The sequence below is a fragment of the Micrasema longulum genome, unplaced genomic scaffold (genome assembly GCF_059751315.1).
Source record: "Micrasema longulum isolate JH-2025_06_02 unplaced genomic scaffold, ASM5975131v1 h1tg001725l, whole genome shotgun sequence".
In the NCBI taxonomy this organism is placed as follows: domain Eukaryota; kingdom Metazoa; phylum Arthropoda; class Insecta; order Trichoptera; family Brachycentridae; genus Micrasema; species Micrasema longulum.
This window is the reverse complement of record NW_028278903.1, coordinates 44,568-59,728: the sequence shown is the minus strand read 5'-3', so window position 1 is coordinate 59,728 and position 15,161 is coordinate 44,568. Positions and strand designations below refer to the sequence as shown.

Here is a 15,161-nt window from a genome sequence, read left to right as displayed (position 1 = left end):
ATGATGTATTTTTGCCCATAATTATAGGTTTCCTAAACACCCCATTTTATTTTTTATATATTTAAAATATATGGTATATTACTATCTTATTATCTAGATTATCATTACATCTGTCTAAATCCTGACAATTTACGTCAATTTCTATATACAAAATCTAAATTATTAAACCCGATTGCGAATCGACAATAATAAAATTGGTCGAAGTATTATTTAGAGGAATGACGCGTCCAGCGATGGCTTATGCCAAGATGTTCGCCGGATATACCTTTAAAAATTGGAACCTTTCACGTAATACTCCGGCGATTTGAAACAGAAAAGAACTTTGAACGGCTACAAAGAAGATTTTAAAGAATTTAACGTGGATGATTGGTGTCAAGAATTAAATATTTATTTTCATTTTGATTAAATTTTCTAAATCATTTGCAATTTGGTCTTTATGATTTTATATTTAGCTAGGTAAACGCACAAAACTGTATATTATTTGCTTGTAGAAATAAAATTGTAATTTCGAGAAACGCCTTTGTTATTTTGCAATTACCTGGTCTACATGTTTTAATTAGCAATACACAGTGATTGTTGAGGCTCCGAGACTATATAAATTTTGAATCCTATTTTTATTTTGACTCTTTACACATCTTGTGGGAAGGTCAGACATAATTATTGTCCTCATTTTGGAGAGATTATCATCTTTACTAGTTGAGCGACACTGGTGAATAGCGTATATTTTGTGAGGAGTTTGATCTGCATTTATTTCTTCGGCTTACTTTTTGCATTGTCTCACAACAATGCACAGAGCGTGGCTGTCAACCAATAAAGGCACAATTGAATTTTTCCATAGATTTTTTGACAACTCTCTTGGTGATAAAATATTAAGTAGAGTTAACATTATTAAGGATCTCGGGGTTTATTTTGACACAAAATTAAAATTTAAACATCATATAGATTACATAACTCGTAAGTCACTTAAGCTACTGGGGTTCCTAAAGAGAGTAACCAAACCCTTTAAAAAAACGGAAACTGTCATATGTCTATATATGAGTTTGATTCGGAGTAATCTTGAGTATGCCTCATGCGTATGGAGTCCGCAATATCAAAACCATATAAATTCAATAGAATCTGTTCAAAAAAAGTTCTTAAATTACCTTTTGTATAAGTTCCAAATTTCTAATCCACGTTCTAATTCAAATTACGAGCAACTTCTAACTCGTTTCCATTTTAATTATCTGATAAAACGCCGCGTTGTTTTCGATATAAAATTTCTGTATAAAATATTAAACTACAAAGTAGATACTAACCTTCTAAATAAAATACAAATAAATGCAGGATTCAGAACACTCAGACATCGGGCAATATTTAAACTGCCTTTGTTTTCAAATAATGCTACATACCACACACCTATGGCCCGCATGTGTAGGGAATATAATATATACTGCCGAAACAATAAAATTGACATTTTTCATGATACTCTCTCAGCTTTTGCGAATAATCTCTTAGGAATAAATCTTATTCAATAAGTACACACGTACAACTTGCTTTTTATTGCATTGTATCCTGTATAAACAAAAATATTAAAAATATGTATTACAACTTAACGTATTAATCTATTTTGTATAATTCTATAATTGAAGATATATATGCATGTTAAATTATTTCGACGAATGCTTTTAAATTGTATGTTTTCTAGTATGTATCTTTGTTGAATTACCTAATAAAATAAAATAAAAATAAAATAATTAAGTTTTCAATTTTTGTAAATCTTTGAAATATGTTGATATATTGAGTGTTGACCTTCTTTTATTTTAAAAGAAAATTTAGCCATTTTCACACTCATCACAAAAGGACGTTACAATACATACTTGTACTCACCCCCACATACACACACCCTGTATATATACTCCCTCACCCTCACTAACATGCTATGATTACACTGATACACTAAAACAAGTACTTAGCGTCTTATATATTAATATTCTAAAAATGATTGATTGTGTCTGTCATGTACGGGCCCGTTTCACACGTATCGCGCTAATCCACTCGGCCCGGTAAAATTAGGGTGGGTGGACTCATATTAATATATTAATATTCTTTTTGGTTTTATATATTTAGTTTCTACTCGCGGGTGAACATTTTGCCAAAAGAAATCAAGTGGAGATTACTGCCGTCATAAGAAAGAAGGACGCATCTAACATTTTTTTTTCGAAAATGAGTTAAATACATATTCGGAATCAGGAAAAAATACGCATCTAATGGTACTTGAATTATCTTCCTAAAATAACCACAACCCTAATATTTTCACTAATAAATGAGACTTAACTGCAAAAGGCTGTTCTGACTTATACTCGTATAATTATATAAGACTGATTTAAATACTGATTTTTTCTTCTATTCCATTTAAAAAACATCCGAAATAAATGTACATACTCGTTGTCAATTAAATTTAATATTTTGGGGACGACTAAATAGTAAAATAATTCTTTGGAATAAATTGAAATGTTTAAATCGGGTGAATTTTGATGGGATTCGGTAGATTTCACCCTAAATCGGTAGATCTTGGGAGGATTGGGTTGATATCCTACTGATTATTCGTTTTTTTTTAGAAAAATCACATTAAATTTTTTTACTCACCAGAAATCGAACCTGGACCCTTCCATGCGTGAGTTAAGCGTCTTAACCACTACACCTAAGAGGCCGCCGGGATATGGAATATATTATAACTGTGCACTTTTGGTAGCGTTTTTATTGAAAATGTGAACCAAGTTGTGGCAGAGCGGGGGGCGAAGCTCGGACCTCTGATCCCGGGGTAAGATGGATACAATACATTTTTAAAAAGTTTACATATTCATATTGACATTAATAAAATTAGTGAAAAATGCAAAGTGTGAATCTTATGGACCTGCCACACATTCGACGAGTGGCATGGGAAGTAGCGAGGAAAGGAGGCAGAGACGTAGTGTGAATCGCTCCCTATTTTTTCGGTTTTTTGAGCGCGAGTCATGGGCCTGCCACACACTCGACGAGTGGCATGGGAAGTAGCGAAGAAAGGAGGCAGAGACACAACATACCGCGCTCCCTATTTTGTTTTTGAGCGCGAGTCAAAGAGCCGGCAATATGAGCGCGAGTGGGGCCACATAATCGCGCGGTCGCAGTACGAACCGAGCGCTCACATAGTGTGACAACATTACTCGTCATGCCGCTCGTCATGCTCCTCGTCGTGCCCATCGCTCCCTATTTTGTCGGTTTTTTGAGCGCGAGTCAAAGAGCCGGCAATATGAGCGCGAGTGGGGCCACATAATCGCGCGGTCGCAGTACGAACCGAGCGCTCACACAAGACGTGCACGTAATTTTTAAATGATGTATATTTCTTTGTATGACATTTATTTTTACTATTTTTTGTATTTTTTTTTTTAATATACAAAAGAGGTGGAACAACGTACCTATTAAGTGAAATACATATTAATGAAATACATATTAACTGTAAAAATAGCAAACAAAAATCCTACAAAGGCATGGCCTGTTCGTGGGTATACAAGAAATGTTTATGAATTTTTGCTCCTATAATAAATAGACAGATATAATATTTTTGTGTTATATAAGAAAGAGAAAAGAAAATATTCTGTTAAAGACTATAAGGTACTTTTTTTATTTTATAGTAATTAAAAAAGGAAATAAAAAATATATAAAAAACATAAAAATATTCCATTATTCCATATTAATATACATACATTGATATAATTAGCTGCACTAAAAATGCATAGCGCGCACGCTGTCAGTTTTATCGTTCATTGTATAGAAAGACAAATGACAAGTGCGGAACGTCGCGATTAATTGCGCGAGTAGAGCAGCGTGTGGGCGGAGAGGGCAACATCGGGCGAGAGGGCAACATCGGGCGAGAGGGCGGCAGCGCGAGGGGCATGGGCATGAGCAGCGCAAGGAGCATAGTGTGGCGGGGCCATTAGAGTAAATTCTTAGATCTCGAATCATATTACTAGTACGGTCAGTTTTTCTTCTCGCTGTAACAATATACTTTTTCTCACTTTTAAACCTTATTGATAGAAATGTTTTTCTCGGTCTGCTCATAGATCGTAACACCGATATCCTAGAGTTATTTATTCACATTACAATCATTATAGACGTGTACTCATCTTTGTCAAATAACTGACCATGAAAAATGAGGTTACGCATTGAAAGCTAATGTCTTATTTACTAACGAGAGAATGATATTACCCGTATCGTATTTCAATCAGAGACCTAACGGGACCCATCTGTCGGACACGAATAATTAAAAAGGTATGATTTCTTCCAGTACAAACTTCATCCGCTTATACGGGGCGAATTGCTATCCCAGTAATTTAATTTCCGTAAGATAAAACCTCAGGAACACATGGTCAAAAAATAATACTATTCTGCCTTGTTGTCGAACACGACACATTGATTTCAACAGTACGAATCTACCTACATTTAATTTATAGTTAAAATAATGTACCTATTAAACACTGCCTGACTTATCGTCGCAGCCGCCAATAGCACGTTATAGTTGAATATTCAACTTGATTTAAAACAATTATTTGTTCGAATTCGTCCGAATTCCGGGTAAGTACTTACTTGAGAAGAAAAGTACTATGTATACGTACAGTGGTCGGGAAAATATAGAAATTGAGTACCCGCCTAGCTAGGTATTGCCGTGGAGATGTTTTACCGAGCAAAGTACTCGCATAATGTATATTATTATAGGTACCTAGTACCGAGTACCGACCCGCTAATAGAGGAATGATACTCGGCTCGGAGGCGAGGAAGAGTTATCCCCGTTATGACTGTTTTCCATTAAAACTTCGCCATCCCCAATCGTGGATCTCCTCCCCCCGCCCCCGCCCCCGCGCTGCGCTGGCCGCGGTGCTCCGCAATAAGTCGCCGCACACACACGCGTGCCGGTGCGGTACCTCGATCAACTCTCGGCAAAGTGCGAAGTTGTACCGAACTCTGAGAAACAGGAGGAACTTACTCATCTACATATATTGAGTACTCTCGTATATACTCGTATCTCGTATACATACCGCCATACCGCCATACCGGGTACCCGGAACTAGATGCCAAGTAGATGCCGACCTACGCGAGTAAATACTTATTGTTTACATTTACCGAGGTTTTCCAAAGCTGCTGCAGCAAAGCTGTGCTAAACTACCCGTTTATACTACAACAGATATATATATATATATATATATATATATCTAATACCTACATTTAAATAAATACATAACTAAGTTATATTACTAATAAATTACGTATTGCGACTACAAGAGAGTGGTCATATACGGGAATATTAACATATTATTTATGGACATTTTACTAAGTACACGCGTATAAAAAAATATAAAATCTATACAAATAAGAATTTCGAAATTGATTCGAGTATCTCTTATTTTGTCTTACGACAGCCCAACACGTTCCCAGTAAGCCGGCAAATACGTATCGGCAAACGCATAGAGAGGGATAGAACTGTTACACGGGTCGGCAGTCGGCAGTCGGTAGTCGGTAGTCGGTAGTCGCTGGCTGGTCAGCACCAGCGGTGCGCTCCGGAATATTGTCGGTTTTTTCATACAGATTAAAGAGCACCGGTTGAATGAATTGTCGAAGCGCCTTCACGTTCGCCCAATGTTTAGAGCGCTATGAACTTACTATCGGAGCGAGTGCACGCGATTTACTGGAATTTTTCCAAAAAAATCGTTTGATTTTGACATGATGGCGGTTTTTTTAAAAAAACTTTTTAATTTGTCAAGATAAGTAAAAATTCTTTATTTAATATATTATTTAGTAAACAATCTACTGAAACAATTTTATGTGTTTCATTCTCTTTTTTTTCTCGATCCCACATTCCGCGCGATTAAATTGTATTTTTACAATTTAATTTATGTATACAGGCGTAGAATTAAGAATAGTCCAAAAACCGCATACGCGCATCAAACAGAAGGTGACTAAACTACTCCAAAAAGAGTAGTTTTACGTTTTGACCCATTAGTTTCTTTGTAGACGTCGTTCAGTACGCAACCCCCGATTTGAATTCAACTATGCCATTTTAAAGTGTAAAAATACTGCTGGGATCTCTAAGAAACAGGATGAGATCACCTTTCATGTGTAATTAGCAAATGCATGTGTAAGTAGCAAATGCATTACTTAAAAATAGTATTATTTTTCCATCTGTCAAATTGTCAAAGAAAACAAAATGGACATTTCGTTAGTGTAGGTAGGTATCAAGGTAGTATTTTTTTTACCCTACTTTTCTCATCTAATGAGAGAACTAATAAAAATTGGATGTAGGATTAAACAACGCCGTGGTGGACGTTTGACTGACATTATCTTTAAAACATCAAATATTATTTAACATGTTATGAAAATAGCCATTTCGTGTAAAATAAAATTTGTTTTATATTTTAAGTTCAAAGTTCATTAATTCAATTACTTTTATTAAATAACCCTTTACTTATATACTCTGTTGTGTCAATCAATGTTTCCGCGTGCACAATAAAATTTTAGAGAAATTAACAAATTGTTATTTTTTACCTTACCGCGTTATGATTATATTTTATCCCATCTGGCAACATTACGCGGCGACTTCACGAATGCGCGCGGCAAAAGTGGGGTAAAGTTGGGGGATTTTCGGACACAGTTCGATGTATTCAAAAATGGTTCTACGCTCCTTCTGAACTATTCTTAATTCTATTTATACAAGTCGTATTTGCCCACTGATTGAATAAATTGTCTAAATTTTGGTTTCTTTGCAAACATCGTATTTGTTGTGATGGCAGTTGCTTTCTTCAAATAACAGCCTTAATTCGAAAACAAGTTTTTTAATTTTACTAATTATTTATTAATACGCGTACCAGCGTATTGGTGAACGTATTGGCTAACGTGGAGAGCTATTTTTATAAGGATACTACCCCCTTAATAACATAAATACACACGCGCATACAAAAACCGAGCAAATAACATACCTAACCGTTATTACGCAATGCAACTCGCATAAATTTCGTCAGCATAACAAAGGTGATTGGCATTTTTGAAACCTAATTGAATATCATAAATATAGGCATTAAATAAAAGTGGCCCGAGGTGTAATAATGTGGTACACCAGACGGAATGGAGATGAACTCAGCTTTTTATCCTTCAACCATAATTGATTGAAGTCTTTTATCTAAGTTTAATTGAAAATAAATATTAAATTTTCGCATAATTAGTTTTTTTTTAAATTGATAGTAATATGCGAAACTGAAGAAAGACACAAGTCTTAATGAACAGTTTCGGGAAGGAATGGATGCTTTCATATCTAAGTGAAAGATAAACCATCTGCATAAGTCACAGCGTATTCCCAGATATTCTTATTTACGCGTAAGGATTCGGTGATCCACCCTATTAAACCCTTCTAATCTGTGTATATGACGTTAACTTGCGTTCTGTCATCCTTATTGGATGTGACGTATTCGGTGAAATTTACCATATTGGTAGGTATATACAGAGCGCCTCTTCAGAAAACCATGCTGAAAATTCTATATATTTTTAATAATTTTTGGATAGATGTTATCATTAACCATGAGCTCAAATAATTTCGAAAAAACCGAAAGATTTGATATGGGACGGTAATTTTGAATATTATTTTAAATTGTTGAATTGAATTCTAAATTACTAGAATTCAACAATTTAGTCACCTTATTACAATGTTCATATTTTAAAGTTAGAAAGAGTACAACGTAAATTCCTTAGATTCATCAATTACAAACTTAAAAATATTGATTACGATAATTTATTATGTACACTTAATATGTCAACTCTTTGTAAAAAAAGAATTGTAAATGATTTATTAAATTTATATAAAATAGCAAATGGCGTATTGAACGTCCCGGAATTAACTAGTGTTATCAGCTTAAAATTACCTGTTCGAAATACTCGGCAGCTAACGTTATTTTTTGAATCTCCTGGCAGTCACAATTATTATTACAATTCACCAATACCTAGACTACACCGGCAAAATAACGAGTATGCTGAAGTTGATATATTTCGTATGTCTTTATATAAATATAGGTTAAGTATTCAAAAGGTTATAAATTAATTTGTATAAAATTTCTTAATATTGTTCTTTATTTACTATTTTGTTTTCTCATGTATCTCTATAATAATGTATAAACTTATATGTTTGTATATGTATGTGTGTATGTTTTCATATGTAAATTTATTAAATATTTTTCTATGTACCCTTCCTGATTTCCTGATTTTTACTTATAATTGTAACTTTTAGCTTTTCTTATGTTATCTTTAATTTTAATTTAATTTACATACTTATGTTTCACTGCTGCACTTGAATGTAATTTCTAATATATGTAAAAGCCCGTAGGGCGTGTAAATAAATAAATAATAAATAAATAAATAAAATATTTTTTAATGTATTTTACAGGAACCTTCTTTTGTGGAATTACATTAATATTTTTTGGCTTAAAACTTTTTTGCATTTTTTTAATTTTTTTTTTTATTTATTTACAATTTTAAAAAACCCGTTAGGGTTACATTAGAAATTTAATATTGTCTAGTCATTTTATGTCTCGTCTAGTCTAGTTAGTTCAGTCATCATGTGCTTTTTCAGATGGATTTTAAATTTGTCTCCAGTAAAAGTTTTCAAGTAGTAAGGTAGGTCGTTGTAGTGTTTAAGTCCATTATGTAGTATTTTTGACTGTCCTGTGTTTGTCTTTGCTTTTTCAATATGATAGTGTTGTTGTTGTCTGGTGTTATACTTGTGTATGTCAGCATTTTTGACTAATATTATGTCATCGTCTTGTATGTTTCCCAGTGTTATTTTGTGCACAATTTTTAAGGTCTCTATTTTAGTCAAGTAGTTTATGTTAAACTGGTGTGTTTTTTTGTACAGTTCAGTCGTAGAGGTCAGGTAGGGTAGGTTTTATGTTAGTTTAAGAATTTTATTTTGTTGTCTTTGTATTCATGTTATGTCTGTCTTGTTACCAGTTCCCCAGAAAGCGATCATGTAACTCAATTTACTTTTGACATAGGCTTCGTACATCATAATTTTTTCCTTTCTCGGTATAAAATCTTTAATTTTGTAGAAGAGACTATGTAGTGATGCCATTACTTTAGTGAGTCCGTCTATGTGTTTTGTCCATTTTAATTGTCTGTCCATTGTGAGTCCTAGGTAAGTCACATGTTCTAGTTCTTTAAGAGTTTCGTTGTTTATTTTTATGTTCATGTTATGGTTCTTCTTTTGTGTTTCGAAATGTATTATATTGCATTTCTTGGCATTTAGTGTTAAGAAGTTTTTGTTTGTCCATTCTAATAGTTTTTGCACGTCATTGTTGATGGTTTTAGTCGTTTCAATGTCATTTTTGTTTTCATATAAAATTCCTAAGTCGTCCGCATAGATTAGATAATCAAATAGAGACCTTTAAATTCACAAAATGTCATTTCATTTATGCCTATAATTTAAATTTTTTAAAGAATATAAATATTGGCGATCTTATAATTTACCTTAATATTTCAATTTTGATTCGTACATAATTCACTAATAGAAAATGGAAATCAAGTTGGGGTAGAGTGGGGTTCGAACTTCGGACCTCTGATCCGTGAGTCCTATGGGACCACAACCCGATTATTAAGTTGTTATTATGACTTCTTTCGATTATATGCATACGTAAATTAATATTAATTTAACATTTATAATAAATTACCTACGCCAAATTATCAAGATTGTTTATACGAGAAATTGTCAGCGCTAATATTACCGCATGAAGTGGATGCACGTGTTAGTTTAACACCTACCTAAGTAGGCTTCTTTACTTACATTATTTGTGGGAGCTTACACTAAAATGGAGCCACTTAGTAAACTTGGTATTCCTTATAAATTACTTCGTCAATGTGTAATAATATAAAACCCTTTTTAAAGTATGGTATCAATTATTCGAAATAATATTATTTGAAATAAAAAATATACCATATAATTTTAGCATTTATTTGGATATTTGATGTAGCTTAGGTAATTTCAATAAAAATGCATTAACATATTAGCTCCATTTTTAACAGATTTATTTAATACATCCATGGAGCACAGCATTGTTCCGAGAGCCATAAAAAAAGCAAATGTAACTCCACTTTTAAAAAAATCACAACTAGATGTGGAAGATCTTTCCAGTTTTCGCCCTATTTCAAATCTTCCCATCGTATCAAAAATACTAGAAAAAATAGTTTCTCACAGGCTCGTTAACTATATCGAGCGGAATTCTTTATTTTCGGTAAGGCAATCGGCATACCGACGTTTTCATTCCACGGAGACGGGAGTGATAAGAGTACTGTCTGACATTATAACGTCGGTGGACTCTGGTAATCTGGTGATGATGGCTCTTCTGGACATGAGTGCTGCATTTGATACTGTAGACCATAATATTTTGCTTGAACGTCTGGAGAAAACTTATGGTATCCGTGATCAGGCACATATGTGGTTCAGTTCATATCTTAATAAAAGAGAATATGCAGTCGTGTTCCAGGGTAAAAGCTCAACCAACTTTCGGGTGTCTACAGGAGTGCCTCAAGGGTCAGTACTCGGACCACTTCTCTATCTCCTTTACACTAAAGATATAGAGAACATTATCAAAGAATGTGGATTGTGGTCGCACTGCTATGCAGATGATACGCAGATTTATTTTTATTGCAAACCAGGCGAGAGAAGTGTGCTTGTCAATTTAATTGATGGATGCATCAAGAAAATAGGAAACTGAATGGCTGAAAACAGACTAACATTAAACCCATCAAAAACTGAACAACTGTGGGTGGCTTCAGCCAGACGACAGAATTTGATCCAGGATACGGCTCTACCCAATGTAGGGAGTGCCGTTTTACCCACCGTTAAACTACTGGGAGTTTTACTCAATTCTGACCTATCTCTTGACGCTCAAATTAGTAGAACGATAAGTTCATGCTTCTACCAGCTGAGACAAATTAAATGCATACGCAAAAATTTGCCGGTTGATGCCGCCCGTCAATTAATAAATGCGTTTGTAGTGTCTAGAGTCGATTATTGTAATGGTATCTATGCAGGTCTACCAATGAACAAAATGACTCGCCTACAATCTGTATTGAATGCCGCAGCGAGACTTATTTTCGGAATCTCTAAGTTCAGTCATATCACTCCACTACTTCGGGAACTACACTGGCTACGTTTTCCACAGAGGGTCGAATACAAACTCTGTTGGCTTATGTATAAGTCACTGCACAACTCGGCTCCGGAATATCTAAGGGAACTATGCATTCCAGATGAACTAGCTGACAGGCGTCTCACGCTTAGATCAGCTACGTCTACGGCGAGAGGAAAAGTTATTATACCTCTACGCAAACAGCGCACTAAATTTGGTGAGCGCGCATTTGCGGTCGCAGGCCCTATGGCATGGAATGCTCTCCCAGCAGAGGTGCGAGGCTGTGAAAGTGAAGTTATGTTTCGGAAAAAACTTAAAACCCACTTGTTCTCTAAATCATTTGAATAAATCCGTAGCACGTGACAACAAAATAAATTATTTTAATTAAATTACAAATTTAAAAGCTTCAATTAAATTAACTTAACAATAGAATCACCATGTAAAGCGCCCTTGAGGTATTTTCTTACGAAAATGGCGCTATATAAGTTATCCACAATAAATAAATAAATAAATACAGCATAGTGATTCAAACTAATGTGACTAGAAGATTGATTAGGTACTTATACTAAATAAAACGTACTTTTTTTCTACTGCCTACCCTAGTTGAAAACTCTGTGCACGCGACAGCGTATATGTGCATATACTTCTTCGTTGGGAGATTATAATACAAGTAGGTAGGGATTATGGATAAATATTTGAAGTTAGGGCGAAGTGCGGTAGAGAGTGCGGCGGGGCGTTGAATTTTTAGCGCGAAGCGAAATATTATTTTTTATTTACTTCTGCGCTGGGTGATTTAGTGTTTGTTTTCTTAAAACGATTTAATTTATATTTGTGAAACTGTTTTAGAAGTTCCCGAAGGATACTTGTTTTAAAACAGCAGTTACATTTTTATACCACCTCTAATGAATATGCACATACGAGCTTGCATTATTTCATATACTACCAAAAAGCGTATCCGCTACTGTATTTCTTACGAATTTCAAGGATAAAATTAAAACAAAGCCTGTAAATCGATTCAACCTGCTCTTGTTAAAATTTTAAAATCATATGATGTGTGCAACTATTGATTTAAACATTTCTAGACGACTCTTTACTACCATTGGGAAAGCTTTCAGAAGATGCTCAAAGAGCAAGAAACAAGGATTTTTTATTTTTATTTAATAGTATAATAATATTATACATTTTTACAATTAAAAAAAAAAAAAATTCACTTGTTATATTTTTACTAAAATCCCACCAAGCCACTTTTTGTAGCTTGTTGGTGAAGATTATATTTATACTAACTTAATAATATTATTTACATTTATAAAAACAATGAATAACAGATAAAAATTAACAGCCGGAAAGATCAGAATAAACATGTTTATACAAATAATAATATGTAAATTTATTCTTTAAATACAAGGAAATATACGAAAAATTAAAATATTTACATCCTAAGCTACTATTCAAATATAAACTCTTGATCGAGTAGCCACTTTTTTATTTTGCTCTTGTTACAATGTGAGTTAAATTTAAGTTCTTTTGGTGATAAATAAAAAATTCTAGGTACTAAATATTTGAGAGTTCTATTTCCATACTTATTACATAGTTTTGGTACTACCAAGCCATCATTAGACGTGAAGCGTATTATGGTTATGTTTGAGAGGAAACTTGAATGTATTACTATTAAATTGTTCCAAAATGATGCAAAGCCACAGTAGTCCTCGAACGGGCAGAGTTTTGATTGTTTTGTACAGGAGATCATTATTACTTCTTTGTTCGTAAATTTCTGCAGGTACAATTCGCTTAACTATAGAATACTGTAGACCCTGGATCATTTTAATATTAGTTTTAGTTTATATTTTTTAAAAAGTATTATTGCCTGCACTACGCAAGAAAACGTTTACGGTCATCAACAAATGAAGATGTTTTTTACACTCTCTTGTAAATTTAAGATCCATATTATATTTCTAGCAAAAGTATGTCTACATCACGCAAAGTATTGTAATTAGAAGACGAGGCAAAAGCACTTTTAAATACAGAATTTTAAAAATCAAGATCTGTGTAGAAGTTTTAAAAATAGATAGATATTTTAAAAAAAAAACACTCATGAAAGTGACATTTAAATACTGATTATTCTTTTTACAATATAACGTATTTTAAAAACATTAATCCATATGTTTATCTTACATTATTTTTTTTTTTAATATTCTAAAAAGTGTATTACGAATAAAATTATGGAAATGTTTAAATGTACTCGTATTTAGAATTTATATTTATTAAGTTATATTTTCTTCAAATTTTTTGACAATATTCTTATTGGTTTCAAAGTTATTGAATTTAAGGATGAAAAGAAGCTGTTAGCCTCATTGTGCCACAACCAGATAAAATTAAAAAAAAATATTTTTTAAACATTTTGTCAATAATTCATACTGTACGTTGGCGGGCTTATTGCCAAATGGCAATTTCTTCCAAGCAACCAAGTTTCTTCAAGTACCAAGTGTATTTAAGGGAATTCTAGTAATGAATTATGTATCCCAATGCATATTATTTTCAAGAAATTTCTCAATTAATGTATATTTACTAACTTGTGGAAGATCATAAATGTAATTCCAATACATAAATCTGGAGATAAATTAACAATTGTTTAATTTTTTATTTGTTGTATTATTTTGTTTTGCATTTTTTGTTTCCTTTTTATAATATTTTGTAAACACAAGAGCTGGACTCTTTTTTGGCAAATTCAACCACAAGTGTTCCATTTTTTTACTGTATGTATTGTTTTTTTATGCTAATAAAGAGTTTTATTAAAAAATAAAAATATATATAAAAACTATATACGGTGCGGGGCGGTACTCACATTCTCGCCGAAGTCTCGATACTAGAGAGGCTCCGCGTCGGCGGCGCGCGTGGCCGCGTAGGGCCCAGGGGCTGCGCCGCCTCGGGGCCCGCTCCCAGCGCCGCCAGCGCGTCCCCCAGCTCGGCCAGCGGCAGAGCGGCGCGCTGCCGCGCCAGCGAGTACGCCGACAGCGCGAACAGCACGATGTTGGCCCCCAGCAGCACGCTCACCGGCCCGTAGAAGTACGCCAGCGTGGACACGTCGTCTGCAACACGCGAGCGGGAGGGTGAGCGGCGAGGGTCGGGACGGGCGCTGCGGCCGTTCGGGGCGGGAACTCTACTCACTCTGGAACCAGCAGCCGGCGGCGCCGAAGTTGGGCCGCAGCAGCGTCAGGGGCAGGCCGGGGGCGCTGTCCAGCAGCAGCGTGAGCAGGGTGATGATGGCGGGGGCGCCCCAGCCCCACAGGAGCCAGACGGGGGGCAGCCCCGCGCGGGCACAGCCCCGCTCGTCGCTGTGCACACCTGACGTGGGGCTCAGGCGCTTCCTGGGAACGGACGCCCGCAAGATGAGATTAGTTAAGGAAATGACAGAGAGCGTTTCCCGCTTTTGTCCTACGTTGCTCTAACACTCATTGGCTGTTACTCATTGGTTTTCTCGATTATACCTATGAATATTTCAAGTTAATTTAACTTTTCTATCCGTTGATATTTATGAATTAAAAGTATCGAATCCTTTACAATTGGGGTGAGAATTAACCGAATCACTTCACTCATTAGAAAACGCCTGAAATCACCTTTAGATTATATTAATTAAAAGTAAAACTACCCATATACGTACTTACTAATGTATATAATAATCTGATTGGCTACACTATAATTGGCCTATAATTTTGGTAAATTTGGTCTATACGTTAATATTGTATTTTTGTTGTTGTTATAATGGCTGTTGTTTTTTATTAAATAAATAAATTATCTATACATTGTAACGAGTGACGTTTACTAGACATAACGCTGCTCAGTTTAGTAAAAATATACGCCACCATTCTATTAGCTTTTTCTATGACGTTAGATATTTCTAGTAGAATAACGTCCAATTTCTAAGCGTTTCGTTCTGGGCGAACTTGCCGCCAAAATTAACTTCAACAAAATGAATTGGAAAGAAAA

The 15,161-nt window shown here is 34.6% G+C and overlaps 1 protein-coding gene across 1 annotated transcript in view; it reads right to left on the bottom strand.

Moving 5' to 3' along the window:
- The window catches only part of LOC148274195 (G protein-coupled receptor Mth2-like), a 45,355-nt gene that overhangs the window by 5,901 nt on the left and 24,293 nt on the right, over positions 1-15,161 (bottom strand). The window contains exons 6-7 of the mRNA XM_088237458.1: positions 14,343-14,542; positions 14,020-14,263 (exon numbers count right to left, since the gene is read on the bottom strand). Coding sequence (XP_088093584.1) covers positions 14,020-14,263; positions 14,343-14,542 — 444 coding nt within the window. The remainder of the gene's footprint in view (positions 1-14,019; positions 14,264-14,342; positions 14,543-15,161) is intronic.